General features: G+C 46.1%; 1 protein-coding gene and 1 long non-coding RNA gene across 3 annotated transcripts in view; both read right to left on the reverse strand.

The window, feature by feature from the left end:
- Positions 1-21,097, reverse strand: part of LOC143807260 (uncharacterized) — a 561,821-nt gene that overhangs the window by 698 nt on the left and 540,026 nt on the right. The gene's annotated exons all lie outside the window — the stretch shown is intronic.
- MPHOSPH6 (M-phase phosphoprotein 6) lies at positions 1,502-20,940 on the reverse strand. Of its 2 annotated transcripts, XM_077288604.1 has the most exons (6): positions 20,723-20,880; positions 16,221-16,333; positions 4,189-4,280; positions 3,684-3,787; positions 2,924-3,033; positions 1,502-1,938 (listed from the first exon to the last, which is right to left on the reverse strand). In XM_077288604.1, exons 1-6 carry the CDS (start codon positions 20,768-20,770, stop codon positions 1,800-1,802), a joined length of 606 nt encoding a protein of 201 aa, XP_077144719.1. In that variant the 5' UTR covers positions 20,771-20,880; the 3' UTR covers positions 1,502-1,799. The 2 variants fall into 2 exon arrangements, with proteins under 2 accessions (XP_077144719.1, XP_077144720.1); XM_077288605.1 differs by lacking the exon at positions 3,684-3,787 and having other exon boundaries at positions 4,190-4,280; positions 20,723-20,940.

A 21,097-nucleotide genomic window follows, 5' to 3' on the forward strand; every position in this document is an offset into this window, starting at 1 on the left:
ATAGTGAGTGCAGCTCTGGAGTATAATACAGGAGGTAACTCAGGATCAGTAATGTATGTACACAGTGACTGCACCAGCAGAATAGTGAGTGCAGCTCTGGAGTATAATACAGGAGGTAACTCAGGATCAGTAATGTAATGTATGTAGACAGTGACTGCACCAGCAGAATAGTGAGTGCAGCTCTGGAGGATAATACAGGTTGTAACTCAGGATCATTACAGGATAGTGTATGTACACAGTGACTGCACCAGCAGAATAGCGAGTGCAGCTCTGGGGTATAATTCAGGGTGTAACTCAGGATCAGTACAGGATCCGAAATGTAATGTATGTACACAGTGACTGCACCAGCAGAATAGTGAGTGCAGCACTGGAGTATAATACAGGAGGTAACTCAGGATCAGTAATGTATGTACACAGTGACTGCACCAGCAGAATAGTGAGTGCAGCTCTGGAGTATAATACAGGAGGTAACTCAGGATCAGTAATGTATGTACACAGTGACTACACCAGCAGAATAGTGAGTGCAGCTCTGGAGTATAATACAGGAGGTAACTCAGGATCAGTAATGTATGTACACAGTGACTGCACCAGCAGAATAGTGAGTGCAGCTCTGGAGTATACTACAGGAGGTAACTCAGGATCAGTAATGTATGTACACAGTGACTACACCAGCAGAATAGTGAGTGCAGCTCTGGAGTATAATACAGGAGGTAACTCAGGATCAGTAATGTATGTACACAGTGACTGCACCAGCAGAATAGTGAGTGCAGCTCTGGAGTATAATACAGGAGGTAACTCAGGATCAGTAATGTATGTACACAGTGACTGCACCAGCAGAATAGTGAGTGCAGCTCTGGAGTATAATACAGGAGGTAACTCAGGATCAGTAATGTATGTACACAGTGACTGCACCAGCAGAATAGTGAGTGCAGCTCTGGAGTATAATACAGGATGTAACTCAGGATCAGTAATGTAATGTATGTACACAGTGACTGCACCAGCAGAATAGTGAGTGCAGCTCTGGAGTATAATTCACGATGTAACTCAGGATCAGTAGTGTATGTACACAGTGACTGCACCAGCAGAATAGTGAGTGCAGCTCTGGAGGATAATACAGGATGTAAATCAGGATCAGTAATGTATGTACACAGTGACTGCACCAGCAGAATAGTGAGTGCAGCTCTGGGGTATAATACAGGAGGTAACTCAGGATCAGTAATGTATGTACACAGTGACTGCACCAGCAGAATAATGAGTGCAGCTCTGGAGTATAATACAGGATGTAACTCAGGATCAGTAATGTATGTACACAGTGACTGCACCAGCAGAATAGTGAGTGCAGCTCTGGAGTATAATACAGGATGTAAATCAAGATCAGTAATGTATGTACACAGTGACTCCACCAGCAGAACAGTGAGTGCAGCTCTGGGGTATAATTCAGGGTGTAACTAAGGATCAGTACAGGATAATGTAATGTACTAACGACATTAAAGTGGTAACATGCAATTTGAAGACAGATCTTTATTCTTCCTGGAACAGCGTCACACTTGTCCATGGTCTGTATGGGGTACTACAGCTCAGCCCCCATTAAGCAAATGAGTTTGAGATGCAAACCCAAACACGACATTAAAAACTCGTTCCTCAAAGTACAGATGTGTAGAAAGCGTCCGTTTGATTTATAGCTTCTTACATATTGTTATAAAAATAAAAAAAAATAAATCTGAAACAATTAAAATGAACTGTACAGTTGTCTGGTTTACACACAGGCTTTCAAACAGTCCTTCATGTTCTGCAGCAGCTCAGTCTTGAGGCTTTAGAAAAGCTTTCTTCACTTTATGGCCTTTAACATTACTGTTTTCATCTTCTGTTTCCTTGATGGCTGCGTGGTCTCTCTTTTTTGCAAATTTCTTTCTGATGCTGTCGACTAACGACTCGTATCTGGAAAGGAAAAAGGATTTTACTAGGATGGTTCACAGGGTTTTATTTTGGAGTTTTTTTTTTTTTTTTTTTTTTTTTGGGGGGGGGGGGGGGGGGTTAAGCTCATCTGTAAAAGCACGGTGAGGTGGGCAGAGCAAGCAACTCTACCAGCAGCTATAGGGGGGCCACTGTAGTCCCCCCGAATCTGTAGGATACATCCTTAAAAAAAGCGTATTTCACAAGTGGACGCAGGTTCAAGTCCCCCTAATAAAAAAAAATATGGCAAAAAAATGTAGGCAGCACGCCCTTCAATAAAAATGTTTATTCAATGCCCAAGCGATAGGACGTTTCAGCCCGTACAAAACATATTTTTTCCTTAATTTTTTTTTTTAAAGTGTATTAAAAATGCGTTTAGAAAGTTGTATACTACCAATAAAGTATTTTCCTGCTGCAAAAAAAGAGCTGATACTGGTGTATTGATGAAGAAGAAGAAAAAAAAAAAAAAAGCTTGAGAAGGAAAGCGAAGAGGGGCCAGCAGGGCTCTGTTGCCTGAGGGTCTGCATAACCTTAGAGCAGCCCCTGAGCCTAATGGAGAGGAGGACCCCCTTTTGCACATGCCTGGTAAGTGCATCCCCAAGAAAAGTGAAATACACAAGTGCAGAATGCTTTGTAATGGGAAGGTAAACTATGAATTTCCACATTTTGCATATTAATATTTGGGTTCAGTTTTGTAACGAATGCAACTTCCTAATAAAGGGAGAACTTTGCACCACAGTTTTGTGACCAACTATCGCTTTCCATACAACGTCCTAATTTTGGCAAGCCTCTGCCCCGTCCTATAAAGAACATTGTATATCTGAGTTAGTCACCGTATGCCCGACACCTCCCCAAAATCCCAGAGCCTTGAAGACTCCCTGCTATGATTCACGGTGGTGTTACCGGATTCATATATATTAATGACACTTCTCATCACTTTCTGACCATGGAGGAAGATGATAAATCCTACCGGAGAGCCATTTCTTCATCTGTCACATCCACATCCATTTTTCCAAAGTCAGGGTCTTCCTCTTCTGCCTTTGTTTCCGTGGTCTTGGAGTTCATCTGGACCATAAGTTTCTGAGAATAGAAATGAGATGATTGAGTGGGCTGTGACCAGAGACGGAGGGTCATAAGTCATGGTGACAGCGGGCCTAGCACCGGGGACAGATGTGCTTTTCTTCTAAGAGATCTGCAAAACGATTTAAAATAAATTAACTATGAATACCTCTGCTCATTGGCTATAATGGGCACCATGTAATACCCCAATCCTGAGCTGGAAGTGAGGACATGCCACCTGTCTGTCCCGAATCCAGATAATAAAAAAGGGAAGATTAAAATTGACCCGATCGGGTTCATTTTCTCATCTGCCGTGCTAAGCTCACGGCCGGGATGTCTCGCTGGACCCACAACAGCTTTATAAAACCGGATGGATAATTGCAATGGAATTATTCATTACGGTTGACATAAATAGAGTTAGCTTTTAATAAAATATTTTGCCTGGAGAAATGGTTGCCAAAGACTAGCAAAGGGTTTTGGTTTTTTTTGTGTATTTTTTTTTTTAAAAAAGCCTTTCTGATTTTATAAATCCTTAGCTAGATGTTATAGGACTTGGGCGCAAATGTGTGTCTGGAGAGGCTGCAAACAAAATATATATATATTATATATATATATATATTAATAATTCCACCACCTTATGTGCACAATATGGCAGAAATGTCATGTCCTACCTGGTGAAATAAACCATATCCTGGGGTAATGTTAGCAGATAGCCCACTGACATGCAACATAATTTGCCTGGGGGATAGTAGGGGGGTCCAGGCTGCGGCGTCGGCCAAGGAACAATTTTGACAATTATATTTGGAATTTTATCTATACCCTTAGACTACCTCTTTGAAGCCCAGCTCCATAAATGCGGCCTCCGAGGAGCAGACAACGGTAGCAATTACTGCTAGGTTTAGCCTACGACCAAAAATTACGCTTAAAAGGATTGATCTAGAAATGTCTAGAGGCGCGCACTTGGCATCGGATGACGTTAATGACCCGCAGCAGGTACTGTGCATGTTTCCTACTCGGGACAGGATTCGTGCATGCAGGTGGAAAAGTCATCAGCTTCTAATGCAGAAGTACTTAACCTCTTTAATGGCCAGACATGACCAACGCGGGAATGGGCAGGTTATTATGGATCTCGAAGGCAGCCCTGATTTTATTTGATACCATTGATACAACCCTTTACCTCAATCTCCGGATTAAACCCTTTGAAGGACATTCTGCCGTACAGGAAATCTTCGCACAGATGGAAACTTCTTTCTTCTATGATAAAACTCCTGAAAAAGGTTAGGAAAATTCAATCAGTGCAAGTGTGCCTTTTATTTGCCCGTCATCTGCTCATGTGCTAATAAATGGGACGCAACCCTTACATCTCCATCTCCTTTCCCCTATGGCTAGGCTATCTTTTTACCATCTTGGCACCTTATTTAAATCCTCCCCAGCTAATGTACGGATCAATAAATCTATTCTCCAGCCCATTACTCCTCTCTAATCCCCCAGCCGATAACACTCGTCTCAAGGCATCGGCCTCTAAAGATGTTATTACAATGGTGCCGATCAGACAGGTGGTATCACAATCATACCATAGGTCGGTCGTGCATAATGTCGACAGCACACCCTTATTTATAGCAATGTGCTGCCGACAACTGAGAATTTTAGCTTTTAAACCAAAGAGATAAAAACATTAAAGGCTCGCTGTCATGATTGATCTTCAGCAGCACACGTGTTCTCTGCCTTCTGACTCCTAAATGATGGACATGTCGTACCGGCGGCACTATCTGAACCGTGCGCTCTCCAATTCTGCGAGCGGAGTGCGGGGCGATCTGACCTGTTTCAGAGGAGCGCTTACAAGCTCAATAGCAAAGAGCTTACAAGTGTTATCCTTGTCTAGGAAACCAGCCGCTAAGTATCAAGTATAGAATTAAACATTCATTTGTGTTTGATGTAAATTTAATTATTTTTTCACCAAGAACTTTGCTTTTTTCACCAAATTATGCTAGCGAGAAACCCCTTTAAATGTGTTTGGCTGTTTGATCCTTTATGTACATGGCAGAATTACTGTAAGAAAATGAGTGGCGGGGAGGCGATAATTTATTTCAGCAGCACTGCACAGTTTGATATTAAAAGGGCGAGTATCTCAAGGAATGTTTAAAGCTTTAAGATCTACAGTTAGAAAGCAAAAAAAAAAAAAAAAAGAGAATAAAAAACCTGCACTACCTCCGGCCGGCGCAGCTAGCCTGGTTGTAAATTAGAGGCGCCGGGAAGCTCAAGGGACTTCCAATTATTACTGGTTGCAGCCTCCTGCATTTAAAAAGCCATTTCTAATGCAAACCCAATAAATACTGAGGAGGTCAGGGTCCAAGTGTGAACGCTGGGCAAACAGGACAGGAGCGTCATCTACAGTCTCTGTGCACATATTATAGGACTGTGGGCAATGAGATGGCGCAGGGCTGCACGACACGACAAGTGTGTGACTTTCTGTAATCGGCGCGACGCTGACACTCGGCTGGGACTTGTCGCGCCGCTGTGCGTTTCTACAGGATGTAACATATAAGTGATCAATGCTCCTTAGTAGGGTTGAGCGAAACGGATCGGACAAATTAAAAAAAAAAAAAAAAAAAAAAAAAAAAAAAAAAAAAATCGCCGACTTTCGGCAAAGTCGGGTTTCATGAAACCCGACCCTAGTGTGGGATCGGCCATGCGGTTGCCGATCTGCGCGCCAAAGTCGCGTTTCATGACGCTTTCAGCGCCATTTCTCAGCCAAGGAAGGAGGACGCAGAGTGTGGGCAACGTGATGACATAGGTCTCGGTCCCCACCATCTAAGAGAAGGGCATGACAGTGATTGGCTTGCTTTCTGCGGCGTCACAGGGGCTATAAAGGGGCGTGCACGCCGACCGCCATCTTACTTCTGCCGGTCTTAGCATAGGGAGAGGTTGCTGCAGCTTCATCAGAAGAAGGGATATAGTTAGGGAGGGAAGATTAACCCCCAAACCGCTTGTGCTGTAGCGATTTCCACTGTCCAACACCACCTTTTTTTTGCAGGGACAGTGGAGGCTAGATTTCTGTGCATCAGCTCTGTAGCTTATTAGGCTGCCTTATAAGGCTCCCTGATAGCTGCATTGCTGTTTGCACGGTGCTGTGCAAACCAACTGCTTTTCTAAAAGCAAAAATCCTGTTGCTCCTTTCCACACAGTTATCTTGTTTATTTGTCCACACTTTTGTGTGCAGCAGTCCTTTTTATTGCTGCCATACTTGTCCTGAGATCATTGTAGGGAGATTGAAATTGTACTACAGTCCTTGTATTTTTTCATATATCTTCCAGCCACTTTCATTGTGTTGTTTTATACACTGGGCCTGAGTTTTGGTTCAGTCTCCCCCCCAAAAAAGTGAGATTCAAATTCTCACGAAGAGGATATACTACAGTCCTGTTAGTTTGTCGCATATCAGCCAGCCACTTTCTGCCACTTACATTGTGTTGTTTTATGCACAAGGCCTGAGTTTTGGTTCAGTCTCCCCAAAACAAAAAAAAACAAAAAAGGGGAGATTTAAATTCCCAACAAGCTTATATACACCTTCTACCTTGTTTTACAGTACCATATAACGGTTGTTATTTTGGTTAGATTTTCCAACAAATGAGGAAGTCTGGTGGAAGAGCCCGTGGGCGGTGGTTGCCAGCTGGTACTGATGGTGGAGCATCTTGTGGTAGTGGGAAAAGCACAATAGCACCTAAAGGCCCCGTCTCACATAGCGAGATCGCTAGCGAGATCGCTGCTGAGTCACAAGTTTTGTGACGCAACAGCGACCTCCATAGCGATCTCGCTATGTGTGACACGTACCAGCGATCAGGCCCCTGCTGCGAGATCGCTGGTCGTGTCAGAATGGCCTGGACCTTTTTTTGGTCGTTGAGGCCCCGCTGACATTGCTGAATCGGTGTGTGTGACACCGATCCAGCGATGTCTTCACTGGTAACCAGGGTAAACATCGGGTTACTAAGCGCAGGGCCGCGCTTAGTAACCCGATGTTTACCCTGGTTACCAGCGTAAATGTAAAAAAAAACAAACAGTACATACTCGCCTTCTGATGTCCGTCAGGTCCCTTGGCGTCTGCTTCCTGCTCTCACTGACTGCCGGCCGTACAGTGAGAAGTGAGAGCGCAGCAGTGACGTCACCGCTGCGCTCTGCTCTCGCTGTACGGCGGCTCAGTCAGAGCAAGAAGCAGACGGCAAGGGACCTGGACACCGAAAGGCGAGTATGTAGTGTTTGTTTTTTTTGGTAACCAGGGTAAACATCGGGTTACTAAGCGCGGCCCTGCGCTTAGTAACCCGATGTTTACCCTGGTTACCCGGGTGCTGCAGGGGGACTTCGGCATCGTTGAAGACAGTTTCAACGATGCCGAAGTCGTTCCCCTGATCGTTGGTCGCTGGGGAGAGCGGTCTGTGTGACAGCTCCCCAGCGACCACACAGCGACTTACCAACGATCACGGCCAGGTCGTATCGCTGGTCGTGATCGTTGGTAAATCGCTTAGTGAGACGGGGCCTTAAGGCTGGAGGTGTTGAGCCAGCATCATCGTCTGGCTACACAAGACCTCGAAGGCTCCCTTATCTGGGAGTAGGAAAACAGCTTTTAAAGCCGGAGCAGCAGGAAAAAGTTTTGGCTTTCCTTGCTGACTCAGCCTCTAGCTCTTTCGCATCCTCTTTAGAAATTTCCAAATATAAAAGCAGCGAGTCGTCAGTGGATGCTCCCGGTCAGGAACAAGAGCTCGCTTGCCCTGCTGCTAGTGTGCTATTGGAATCCCTACCATGGAGACAGCTATTAAGAATGAGAAGAATTGTTTTGTGTGAGACACATACACTCACCGGCCACTTTATTAGGTACACCTGTCCAACTTCTAATCATCCAATCACATGGCGGCAACTCAGTGCATTTAGGCATGTAGACATGGTCAAGACAATCTCCTGCAGTTCAAACCGAGCATCAGTATGGGGAAGAAAGGTGATTTGAGTGCCTTTGAACGTGGCATGGTTGTTGGTGCCAGAAGGGCTGGTCTGAGTATTTCAGAAACTGCTGATCTACTGGGATTTTCACGCACAACCATCTCTAGGGTTTACAGAGAATGGTCCGAAAAAGAAAAAAAATCCAGTGAGCGGCAGTTCTGTGGGCGGAAATGCCTTGTTGATGCCAGAGGTCAGAGGAGAATGGGCAGACTGGTTCGAGCTGATAGAAAGGCAACAGTGACTCAAATCGCCACCCGTTACAACCAAGGTAGGCCTAAGAGCATCTCTGAACGCACAGTGCGTCGAACTTTGAGGCAGATGGGCTACAGCAGCAGAAGACCACACCGGGTACCACTCCTTTCAGCTAAGAACAGGAAACTGAGGCTACAATTTGTACAAGCTCATCGAAATTGGACAGTAGAAGATTGGAAAAACGTTGCTTGGTCTGATGAGTCTCGATTTCTGCTGCGACATTCGGATGGTAGGGTCAGAATTTGGCGTAAACAACATGAAAGCATGGATCCATCCTGCCTTGTATGGAGCATCTTTGGGATGTGCAGCCGACAAATCTGCGGCAACTGTGTGATGCCATCATGTCAATATGGACCAAAATCTCTGAGGAATGCTTCCAGCACCTTGTTGAATCTATGCCACGAAGAATTGAGGCAGTTCTGAAGGCAAAAGGGGGTCCAACCCGTTACTAGCATGGTGTACCTAATAAAGTGGCCGGTGAGTGTATTGTTAAGAGACTTGATGAAATGTTCAAAAATAGTAGTTACTCACCGATAACGGTGTTTCTCTGAGCCCATGACGGCACCACGGAGAGAGGGGATCCGCCCACCAAGGACAGGAAACCTACAGATAAAAAGGCGGTACCTCTCTCCCGCATCAGTTTGTTTACAGAGCATTAAAGGGAACATCAGGTTAACGATTACAAATGTTTCAACATTACTAAACCTTAAGGCCGGGATCACACATGCGAGAAACACGTCCGTGTCTCGCATGTGATACCCAAGCTCTGGCGCCGGCACTGTGGAGCGGAGCGTGCGGCCGCATAGGAACACATGGAGCTGCACGCTCCGCTCCGGAGTGCAGGTGCCACAGCTTGCTTTTAACCAGCGAGACTCGGCCGTATCTCGCACCAGTGTGTCTCCGGCCTAATAAAGATACCGCGTGCTTAATGATTATATACATAACTAAACATCATAAGAATGTGCACACCCACGCGTGAGGGAGGGAATGTACGGGTGCCGTCATGGGCTCAGAGAAACACCGTTATCGGTGAGTAACTACTATTTTCTCTGTCCCCCATGACGGCACCACGGAGAGAATTGCAGAGACTGTCTACATTAGGGAGGGACTACCGCTTCCAGAACCCTTCTACCAAAGGTAAGGTCTGAAGAAGAATTTAAGTCCAACCGATAGTGCCTAAAGAAAGTTGAGGGTGAAGACCAAGTAGCAGCTCTACATATCTGGTCTATTGTTGCTCCGGTTCTCTCTGCCCAGGAAGTCGCCATCGCCCTGGTTGAATGAGCTTTAACTTCCCCTGGAGCTGGCATCCCGCTTGAGGTATACGCGAGGTTGATGGCATCCCTGATCCATCTTGCCAATGTACCCTTGGAGGCTTTTTTGCCTTTCCGAGGCCCCTGAAAACACACAAAGAGAGATCCTTCCTCTCTACACTCCCTAGTAGCCTCCAGGTAATGGATGAGACACCTTCTGACATCCAACGTGTGTAGTGATTTTTCCCCCTCGTTCTTAGGGTTAGGACAAAAGGAGGGAAGGGAGATCTCTTGGGACCTATGGACCCGGGAGGCCACTTTTGGTAAGTATGCCGGATCAGTTTTTAATACCACCCTGTCCTCCAATATTAGTGTGAAGGGTGGCCCGGCTGACAAGGCTTGTATGTCGCTAATTCTTCGGGCTGAAGTGAGGGCTACCAAAAGGGAGGTTTTAAGGGATATAATCTTTAAGGGAAGTTCTTTTAAGGGCTCAAAGGGTGCTTTGGTGAGGGCCGTAAGAACTAGATTTAAGTCCCACTGTGGGGCTCTACCCTGAAAGACCTGTCTGTTTTTTTCCTGAGAAAAATCGGAGAGTAGAACCCTCTCCCTTTTTCCTGGAGGGGGACCTCCCGAAGAACCCCTTTGTTCAATAATGTTGTGACTTCCTGTTCCAGAGCTATCCGCTCCTGTGGAGAAGCTCTCTGAGATGTCACCAGGAAGGACGGCTGAGGGAACGTAAGAAATTTGAATTTCAGTCCCGATTGTACCAAGTCCAGAATCCAGGCACTGCTGGTTATCTTTTCCCAGGCTGAGAGGAAAAGGGACAATCTTCCTCCCACCTGGGGCGAAAGTTCATTGTGAAGGTTTTTTGGGATCGGTGGGGCTTTTGTTGAAAATAAACCCTTTATTCTTATTCTTTTTATCTTCCCATCTGTCCTGTGACCTAGGGGGCTTCCTACGGAAGAATTTTTTACTCCGAAAAGGACGTTTGTAAGATGGGTATTGCAGAACGGGAAAGGACTTCTTTTTGTCCCCTGCCTTTTCCAAAATATCATCCTGAGTAGAGCCGAAAAGAAATTCTCCCTCACAAGGAATATTACAAAGTTTTGCCTTTGTCTGGAGGTCTCCGGGCCAACATTTGAGCCAGAGGGCTCTTCTGGCTGCATTGGAGAATACCGCTGATCTGGCCGAAAGCCTGATTGAGTCTGCTGACGCATCGGCCAGAAAAGCGGCTGCCCCTTTCATTACTGGTAGAGTATTAAGTATACTGTCTCTGGATGCCTTATCCTTGAGCTGGGATTCCAGCTGGTCCAGCCATACCATAAGGGAGCGGGAAGTGCAAGCTGCGGCCACCGCTGGTTTTAGGCCTCCCCCTGCTGCTTCCCAGGAACTTTTTAGGAAAGCATCCGCTTTTTTATCCATGGGATCCTTTAAGACCCCCATGTCTTCAAAAGGTAGGGCAAACTTTGACGCTTTAGCGATTGCTACGTCTAATTTGGGTGCTTTTTCCCAAAAGGAGCATGCAGGGTCTTCAAAAGGGTATTTCCTTTTGGGGGTAAGCAGGGCCTTTCTCAAAGGTTTTTTCCATTCTTTATTTATCAAGGCATGTATTTTATCATTAAGGGGAAACACCCTTCTTTTTTTCTGCTCCAGTCCACCGAACATGATATCTTGGACTGATTTTTTAGTGTGGGAATCAGCAAGACCCATGGTACTTCTGACTGCTTTAATTAGGGAGTCCGTTTCTTCTAATGGGAAACAACTACGACCCCCCTGAGAAGAAGATGATGAAGAATTGGAGGAATTTGAACTAATCTCCCCGCTATCCGAGTCACTAGAGTCAGATATAGGGGTTTTTTGTTTAATTTTTTTACGTTTTTTACCCTCCTGGAGAGACTTAAAGGTATCTTCCACCTGGGTTTTAATTAGTGTTTTGAGTTCTGTGGCGAACCCTGGAAGCCCTTCACAGAGAGTCTCTTCCATACAGGATTTACATAATCTTTTTTCCCAGGAGGCAGGTAAATCTTCTTTACAAAGTGCGCAGATCCTATGTTTGGACTTCCCTGCGCTCTTCCTTCCCTAAAACAACAAGAGAAAGGTAGGCTCTATTAGCCGGAGCATTCACGGAGATCACTCACCACCTGGTGTACCCTCAGTACCGGCTGTGGAAGGTCCGTATCGACAGTATAGTGCTCCTTTGATCCGGATGCAGCACTAGAATTTTTGCTGTGCTGAGATCCAGACCGTGCTCCAGCTCCACGCCGCTGGACTTGAGAGGTCCCTTGCCCCTGCTGCCGGCGTTTCTGCTGCTGCTGCTGCGGTGCCTGCGTTTGCTGCGCTGGTGAGCCCTGCAATTCGGGGTCACTCATAGCTGCTGGGGACCGCTGGCTGTACTCCATTAGAGCAACTAGCCAGGGTGACAGGTCCCATTTAAATATCCTGTGCGCCGATTTCCGCACGCTCCCCGACGCTTAGCTGTGCGCATGCGCCAATCCCAGCATGCACCGCGTTCCCAGCAAGCCCTGCGCCGCCCAGAATGCCCTGCTTCGCCCAGCAGGCATTGCGGCACCCGCGCATGCGCGTTCTAACCCGGAAGTCCGATACCATGCCGCGACTTGATGCTTCTTGGTGCGCCGTTCAAGCGCGCATTGCCGCGCCGTGCTCCACCTATGGAGGGACCCCTCACAGTGGTTTGCGGGTGTGTGCCATCTGGAATCCCCACGTAGTGAGGATTCCTCTAGGAACTGCAGCGCTGCTGCTGCGGTCCCCCGCTCACCCTAGAGACCTACTGATCCCAGCGGTGGCGCTTCGGGTGGCCCAGCCTAGCCGAGGCAGGGAACCCCCGCTGCCTTAACCGGTTTGACTGGCCCCGGAATCCAACGACGATCTGAGGTAAGATCTGCTGCAGGTCCCGTCAAGGACAGGAAATCAAAACTGATGCGGGAGAGAGGTACCGCCTTTTTATCTGTAGGTTTCCTGTCCTTGGTGGGCGGATCCCCTCTCTCCGTGGTGCCGTCATGGGGGACAGAGAAAAGTTTCTTTGTAGGGGATACCCAAAGGTTGAACTTGATAAATTTAGAGAATGTGCCTTGAACAGAAGTCGGGATGAACTATTGGTCCCAAAGATGGTTGTGCAATCCCAGAAAAGGATACAGTTTGTTACCACTTACAATGGAATGAGTAAACAAGTCTCTAATATTATACGTAGACATTGGCCACTCTTGGGTAGGGGTAATACTGATATTGTGGAATTTCAACAGCCTCCATTGTTCTCCTCTAGACGAAATAGGAATCTGAAAGACCAATTGGTAGTATCGGATATAGGAAGTACGAAAAAAGATTTGCAAACTACCTTTAGCTGCCCAAGTTTGGGTAATTTCCCTTGCTTGGGATGTGCTTGTTGTAATAACATGATAAAGGGTTCCTCTTTCTGTCATCCACGTATGGGGAAAATATTATGAGATACGTAGGAGGTTTACATGCACGAGTAGTTTCGTAGTCTATGTCCTGAGCTGCCGTTGTGGTCTCTTCTATGTGGGAGAGACCACTATGGAGATCAAAGCGAGAGTCACTAAACATAAAAGTACCATTAGGACTGGACTGACTGAACTCCCCGTGCCTAGACATTTTCTGAGTATGTTTAAAGTATGAGTATACTTCTAAATCTCCACTGATTCAATAAATCAGTTGAGATTTAGAGTAATAGATGAGGTACCGACTTTGAGGGGGGGGGGGGGGGGTTGATCGTATCTCCCTTTTGAAGAATGAGGAATTGAAATGGATTTTTGAACTTGATACCCTTTATCAATGAATATTGAATATTAGCAGAATTGTTTCCTCTAGTAATCTGTGATGCTAATGTAGCTCTTCATCAGTGTATTGTTTTTAACTTTCTATTATATACTTACCTTGTCCCATATGAGAATCTCTTTTGCCCTCTGTAATCTAGGTGGGAAGTGCCCCTTAGCTGATGTTTTTCCTATATACCTACAAATCTGTTATTATTTCTAGTCTGTGACTAATTGTCTTTTGTGGTTTACATCAGACCCAACGGGAACGTCTAACTTGTAGAATGCTTATGCCTGTGTTGGATTGCAAATGCTAAGCAGCTTGTGACTGGGCAGGTATCAGTATGGGAGACGGGTATATGGTCAGTTAAAGTTTCTTTATGATTTTTTTTTTTTGCCCTAAAGATTATTCATAATATTTATTATTTATTTTATTATGCTCCGGTTGTGTCTGATGTTGCACATGTTTGTTTTTCTGCATGCACATGCATTTATTGTGCTGAACAAACGGATTACAGATTATATGTAGTATAACTATATATGGATATGTAAGTTGTTTCGATAATTGATCCACATTTATGACAGCATTAATATATATATACACCTACAAAATGTGTTATGATATTTACTCTGTGATGATTGCCTTTTGTGGTGGAGTGTTGTTTACAGCAGACCCAACTGGAACGTCGAATTTGTAGAATGCTTGTGCCCGTGTCGGATTGTGAATGCTAAGCAGCTTGAGGCTGGGCAGATAACAGTAAGGGAGATGGGGATATGGGGATATGGTCAGTCTGTCTCTTTGAGACTCTTTTTGACCTATTGATCATTCATTATTTACTCTGTTATGCTCCAGTTGGGTCTGATGTTGCATTTATTGTGTGGAACGAACTGATTACACAAATTACACGTAGTATAACTTTATATGGATATGTAGGTTGTTTTGACAATTGATCCACATTTATGGCAGCATATATGGTTCTCCCCTTTTGGGATTTAAGATTTTTCATATGTATAACATTTTTAATTTATGTACCCTGAGCACATTCTCGGTCCTGTAGCTGCACCGCTGAAAAAGTGATGTGAAGAAAATGGGTTCACTGTTATAACTCCGGGAGGTGTGCGCGGTTTGGCAGACCAGAGGGAGCCTCTGGATTGGGACATACGCAGCGAGTGCCTTTCGGTACTTAGACACCGCTGACTGGGAAGGACTTCGGATGACATGTACAATACCTTCACCGGAGACGCCTTGGACGTGCGCAGTTTGGCCAGCTGGGTGTTCACCAGAGGATTGATTCAACTACGCACATGGAGGAACTCATGATTCACAGCTACATCGATCTCGCCTATCAGTGTTTGATTGATAGGGTCTGGACATTGCGAGTGGACATACACACTGGTGTGTGCTGTGGGTTGGGGCGTAGCTACTACCATGATTGGTTTGGGCACTAAAAGGGCATACCTGTGGGGGTGGTTATCGCCATGGGGACTATAATGCTGTGTATTGATTGGTGGTATCGCTTTGTTTACAATTTAAGGGATAGGAGCTCTAAAATTATATGATTTGCTCATAAGAGCGATCAGAGCTATTTAACTGCCTAGTATATGAAGGGCCTTTGTGGTAATGACTCTATGGGACTGTTTTTAATATTTTTGTATGTGTTAAGGTTATAATGTTTTTTCACTTTTGTATTGACACCCTATTGGTGCTAGGCTAATTAGTGGGTGGGGTTATGTGTATATAATGGTGGTTAGAACACTGTATACTGTGCTTGATAAAGGTCTGTTGACCGAAACGTCGCTACAGGAGGCAGAATAAATGTAAGCTCTTATTTTTTTCACCATCCATTGTGGCGCTGTCTTTTTGTTCTTTGTGGTCTTGCTATCAGAAAGAGTCTTCAGTGCTGCTGGTTCAATACTGACCGAAAAAAGGACACGTCTGGCTACCCAAAATGTTGATGATCTAACCTTCATTAAAATGAACCAATCATGGATTTCAAATTGTTTGGCCCCACCTTGCCCTGCTGACACGTAGCTTGCCTGAAAAATGTCTTGCTTTTGGCCTCCTCTTACTGACTGCTCCAATTCCTCCATTTGCAGCTGCTGAATGTCCACCATAGGCCATTTTTATACCTCCCTAAATGGGCTGACTCCCCCCACAGGGCCGTGTTTCCTCCTCATCCTGCCCATTGCCCAGCCACTGCTAGATGAGTCCGCTGGTACATTGACCCAGACCACTACATTCCCCTTGCACTCTACACAGCCAGAATCTGACCCTGCTGAAAGTCAGGTTCCCCTTCCCGCATACTATACCACCTTACACGGGGACAAAGAGGAAGGCGCAGATGAAAGTGCAGGTTCCTTCATCAGGTGGGGGGGCATACTCGTTGGCGACGTCACTGTCACAGGGCCCCTCATAGTACGCAAAAGTGTCTCTGCCAGAGGGAGGCGCCACCCGCCGTACTATGAGGGGCCCTGTGCCAGTGCCAACAAGTGGGCCCCCCCTGCTTGCTCAGGATCACAGCACTTGCAAAGTTGAAATACTTACCTCTCCCTGCTCCACCGCCGCGACGTAGTCCGCGTTTCCTGGGCCCACGAAAATCTTGAGCCAGCGCTACTCCCCCACAACTTTAGCCAAATGACCCCCAGTTTTCAACACCTAACTATTATTATAAAGTAAATTAAGATTGACAAGCTTCAGTAATAAGAATTGAAGTTTTTGGCATTAAAATGGGCACTGTAGGAGTTTTCCTGTCCTCCACTCACTGCCGACTTTGATTCCCCATTGACTTGCATTGGGTTTCGTGTTTCAGTCGGCCCCCGACTTTTCGCAATAATCGGCCGATTTCACCCGACCCGACTTTTGACAAAGTCGGGTTTCGCGAAACCCGACTCGATCTGAAAAAAGTTAAAGTCGCTCAACTCTACTCCTTACTCCTTCTCCTTCAGCTCCGGCAGGTCGAGGAACCAGTGCTCGTCACTGATGATCTTCTTCTCCTCCTCTTCTAACTGTTTCTTGGTTTCTGGGTCAAGACTTCTTTGCATAAACTAAAGAAAGAAACAGGAATAGATTTAATAAGTTTCCGTGGAGGAAGAGAGAAGTTTACAATGCGGCGGCTCTGTTACCAGAATTCAAGGAGATGGGGGTGAACACGTTATTTCCGGATTTTTTGGGGACTTATTACTGTGAACTCAGATCCCTAAATGTGACATCTGCCCATTTATCCGGGTGTGCAGCCTCTGTGGATGTTGTGATAACGGAACGGACAGGATAGAAAAACTGAGACCGTAAAGGAAGAAGAAAACTACAGAAAAGAGCAGGAGTGCACACACTCCTAGTGTACCCACTGAATAAGCCACCATTGTCCTGGAGAGTCGGCACACCGCACAGCCATCTGCACGCTCATTGCACACACCACGGTGAAGGATACGTCTGCTCGATCTCTATTTTGCTCCATAGACTGGCATGACGGCAGCGTAACCAACATCGCTCAACATATCTCATCCCCATCCTGAAATAGATGCCTCGCTCCCCTCCATAATGCCTTAGTGACTTCTCTCCCTCCAGCAGGAGTGTGTATTCGGAGCAGCCGCATCTCGTACAGTTACACCAATTAAGCCAAATGGCGACATAAATATAACACGACATCTGTTTTCAGAACTCCGCCACTTCCATCCCATTGAATACATTCCAGTAAATGGCTGAATGAGAGGGTCAGGCAGTGGGACCCTCCCCGCACTTATTAGGCTTCCATTAGATGTACCTAGCGGGCCGCCTTGCATTAGCGAGGAAATCTTTCAGTGCGTGACCAGAGATTGCGGTGGTAATGTGGGTCAGCAGGTTCGGAGCCTCATTATGCCATCCCTGCTTAATCTACCTGTGTTCACATCAGTGTTAGTTTTACGAGCACTTACCAGGTAATGGGGCACCCCGCTGCTTTTAATGCAGATGTATAGAGGTGGGCACACCGCCTGCTACTAACACACAAGCCAGGGCTGCGTACAATAGACGATCTGCTTTCGGATACACCGGATTCTTACACATGTATGCGGTACATTACTTTGTGGGGTTAGCGCACACACACCGGTGCTCCCACCAGAGAAGGAAGTGGTGGGATCTATTTATTGTAGCAGGCAAAGGTCACTTTTCACATGTATCCTCAACCTACAATATCATGATAGCGATCATTGATCAATAAGTGGGGGACCCCCATATTATGTCTAACGAAGTGCCAGCGCTCTGCCAATACGGTGGTGTATTACAGCCCATTATAGACTGAGCTCGACTCGAGATATTGCACCAAGCAACCAAGGTAGGTCATCAATATCAGACTGGTGGGGGTCCAACAGCTTAAGCCCCCTCAAGATCAGGTCTATCATTCGTGCAGTGCAAATAAATAGGAGCCGATTTGCAGCGCCCAGTACGCTGTGAGGACACCTGTGTCGCCAAAGCTAATGGCAGCTGATCAGTGGGGGTGCTAAGAGGCGGACCACTACGAATCTAATAAGTATAAAGTAGTGGATATTTATGGCATGGCCACAAAACATGTCGGATAGCTGCAGGTCCCACCTTGAGGGCAAAAACCCCTCATTTACCCGGTCAGGACTACTTCTCCCTCCATACGTCCAGCAACTAGACCAAGACGATCCAGTTTTCAGTCTAAATGGAAACTTCTGCTAGGAGTTCCACTTAAAATGCGCACAGATTGTTAAAATGACAGAACTCGCAATAATGTGGAGAGGTACCTTCACCCCCCAATGGTGCCCGTATGCGGTAATACAATACCGGTATGTCAGCCTTAAATTGGCCCGCCTGCAGATGATAAAAGTCCCACTGAAAAACTGTCAAGGCTTAGGCAATCTGGGGAAAAAATATATATATTGCGGCTTGAATCTTTTTGTTCTTTGCTGTAACAGGGGCTGCGTGCCCGCTGCCCACACTGACGGGTCCCAGGTGTGACGGGAGGGCGACGATCAGAACTGGATTGCATTGTGACTTTCGCCGGCATAGAACCTTTCAGCTGCACAATGACGATTCTTAAAAATGAAAAAATGTTCAAAGTAATTTACTGCAGAAAAGAGCAAAATAATAGTCAAAAAGAAAAAAAAAAAATCCATAAAACACCCACTTACACCAGAGAGCGGTTATTGAGAAGCCGCCCGCTCACCAGCGGCACTACAGTTTACATTTCGGACAGTCTGACACCTCCTATTTTAATCCGAGAGCTTGCCTGAGCCCATAACTTTCAGCTAAAAGTGGCCGCAGCACAGGAAGCCTCATTAGCCTCGGTGACGGACGGCCATGTGAATAGCTCAGGAGCGAGTACATTCAAGTGACAATCAATAGCAGCTATGGAGATTACCGGAGCAGCCCATAAGGGGGGACTTCTGATGTGCCCCATTAATCATACATTGGGGGGGGGTGTAATGCGCTTTTTTACCTTCTCTACTTCTCCTCATTGCACTGTGGTATATTAATACACGAAGATAGATTAGCCATGGAGGTGACGACACTGCTCATAACCTTAGTGACCCCCCAGTACACGACCCATGGTTACTGATCTGCTATACCGGCCATTTGAATATTTAAAGGGAGTGTCCCCCCACCAAAAAAATAAATTAAAAAAAAAATGGGGAAGCCGGATATCGTTGCCCCTCTGATCACTTTCAGGGGCCAGGGTATCCATTTGATCTGATGGAGGACTGAGGGGAACCTCTGTGAAGTCAGCTCTGGGGACCCAAGTACAAAGCAATCGTTCAGGAGCTTCCATACCCCAATAGTGGGACCATCACTCCGGACCCTCCAATGAACGAGGTGGTCTGTCATATAAGCCTGACATTAGGGATCACGGCGTGCTTGTCCACTACTAGACGATTCTTTATTAATTTATTGATCATATTTTAATACTATTTATCATTTGTATTTACTTTATTAATTTCCATATTTTAATATTTATAATTTGTATTTACTGTATTAGTTTTATATTTTATTTATCATTTTAGTATAATGTACAGTATTTTATTAAATTACCATATTTTTGTATTTATTATTTCTGGGTTTGTTTTTTTATCATATGTTACATATTTATTTATTAAATAAAAATAATACTATTTAAATTTTTTTTTATTTATTTTTTTTTATTTACTTAGTGGGCCCAGGAAGAAATAAAAATAACACGTTTATAAAATAAAAACTGCCCACTATACTACTGTGCTCAGAGATGCTTCTCCACACAATGATTGACTGCAGCGCTCACATCACCCCTCCCCCTACCTATGGATGTGATCATGGATGCAGCACAGAGTACAGAGGAGAACATCGCCCTCCACCAACTCTCTAGGCTTTATATTAAGGTGTTGGGCAGTAACTGACAATCCCTTTAAGCTGGCCACACACGAGGCTTGCAGACAGCTAACCCTCCGAGACCCTGAAGCATCTGGAGCTGCATGTAGAACCCATGAGCATATCAACGCTGAACATGCCTGACCCTTCATTCCTGCGACACCCAACAGGTGCACGGCAGAGCGCCGCTCCATTCATCCTCCATGGGGCTGCACTCGGTATGTAACAGTCCCATAGAAAATGAACCAAGTGGGGGTCCGGGCTGCACACCATCCCACCAGCGAGAAGAGTCCCATTCTGCCAATCCTGGAGATGGGAGATAGCTTCTTCCACCAGAATACACCTTTAATATAGAAAAAATTCTTTAATCTGGCACCCAATACTATAGTCTTAAAGGGGTTGTCTAATATGTTTTAATGCTGACCAATCCTCTGCAGCTCCTCCCATACCGCTGCCTCTTCTGGTGGGGACCACTGCAGACGATTATGTGATCGGTCACAGTGATCACAAGCCCATATGAGCCGTTGGATCTGGTCGCAGACACGTGCCATCTCTGCAGCCAATCACAGATGTCGGGGGTGAAAGTCACTGGATGACCCCTTTAAGTCTAGCCAGACCAGAGTATATCTGAAAACCGCGCAGGACGACCTGTGATGGAATTTACGCCAATCCGTCCGCCTGGTGCTGCTACAGTCACAGGCCCCGCCCTTCTCTAAGCCACGCCTACTTGTACAACAACAACAAAAAAAGATGGGGAGAGCAGAGTAAAAGTAGTAAACAGGTGCAAATTAGTTTCAGTCACTGACAACAAGCAGAAGTCTATGTGGCCTAAAACACTCTGCTGGGACTCATAGTCCTTCTTGGGTCCATAAAAATGAGCACAGAAAGGTGCAGTGTTCCCCTGTGGAACTACAAGTCCCAGCAGACCGCCAGCTAGGAAAATAAATCACAAGTTAGTCTTTTTCAGCCGTAATGCTTAACCGCTAGTCCAGAAGAAGAGGCTCTGCAGCAGCGGCGGCGCGGGCCCCTTCCTGCTGCCATGTGTTCGCCCCACACACAAACATGGCGGCCGCCGAGTCCCGGCCGTCTCTTACCTTCATCCGCAGGAGGTTCTTGGAGAGTCTTCCCACTTCGGTAGCCATGGTGGGAATCCCGGGGGAGAGAGAGTCGCCGATATCGGGGGGAATCGCGACTGACTAGCACAGGCCTCGGCGCCTCACTGGCACTGGCAGCCTAGCGACAGACAGCAGCAATCGCAGAGGCGGCAGGGGAGAGCAGTCGCTGCTCGATGCGGCACCACGTGACCTGCAGGGACTCACAGTGCGGGCCCCGCTGCCCGGGTTATTATTACTCCTGTCTGTGACCGCAGGGACCCGCGTTATTACAGGCGATTAACCCCCTCCTCTCCCCAACCAGCTTTTCCGCTTTCATGATTCTTTTTCTTTTATCTGTTAACCTTTTTATCTTTA

Source organism: Ranitomeya variabilis, chromosome 2 (genome assembly GCF_051348905.1).
Source record: "Ranitomeya variabilis isolate aRanVar5 chromosome 2, aRanVar5.hap1, whole genome shotgun sequence".
In the NCBI taxonomy this organism is placed as follows: Eukaryota; Metazoa; Chordata; class Amphibia; order Anura; family Dendrobatidae; genus Ranitomeya; species Ranitomeya variabilis.

Bases quoted from the DNA above. Each gene is read 5' to 3' on its own strand.
- MPHOSPH6 (XM_077288604.1), bottom strand. From the start codon at position 20,770: ATGGCTACCGAAGTGGGAAGACTCTCCAAGAACCTCCTGCGGATGAAG. The intron at 3,788-4,188 runs TAAAGGGTTGTA...ATTGTTCCTTGG, and splicing joins GTTTAATCCGGAGATTGAGG to CCGACGCCGCAGCCTGGACC. The intron at 3,034-3,683 runs GTAGGACATGAC...TTCTATTCTCAG, and splicing joins GATATGGTTTATTTCACCAG to AAACTTATGGTCCAGATGAA.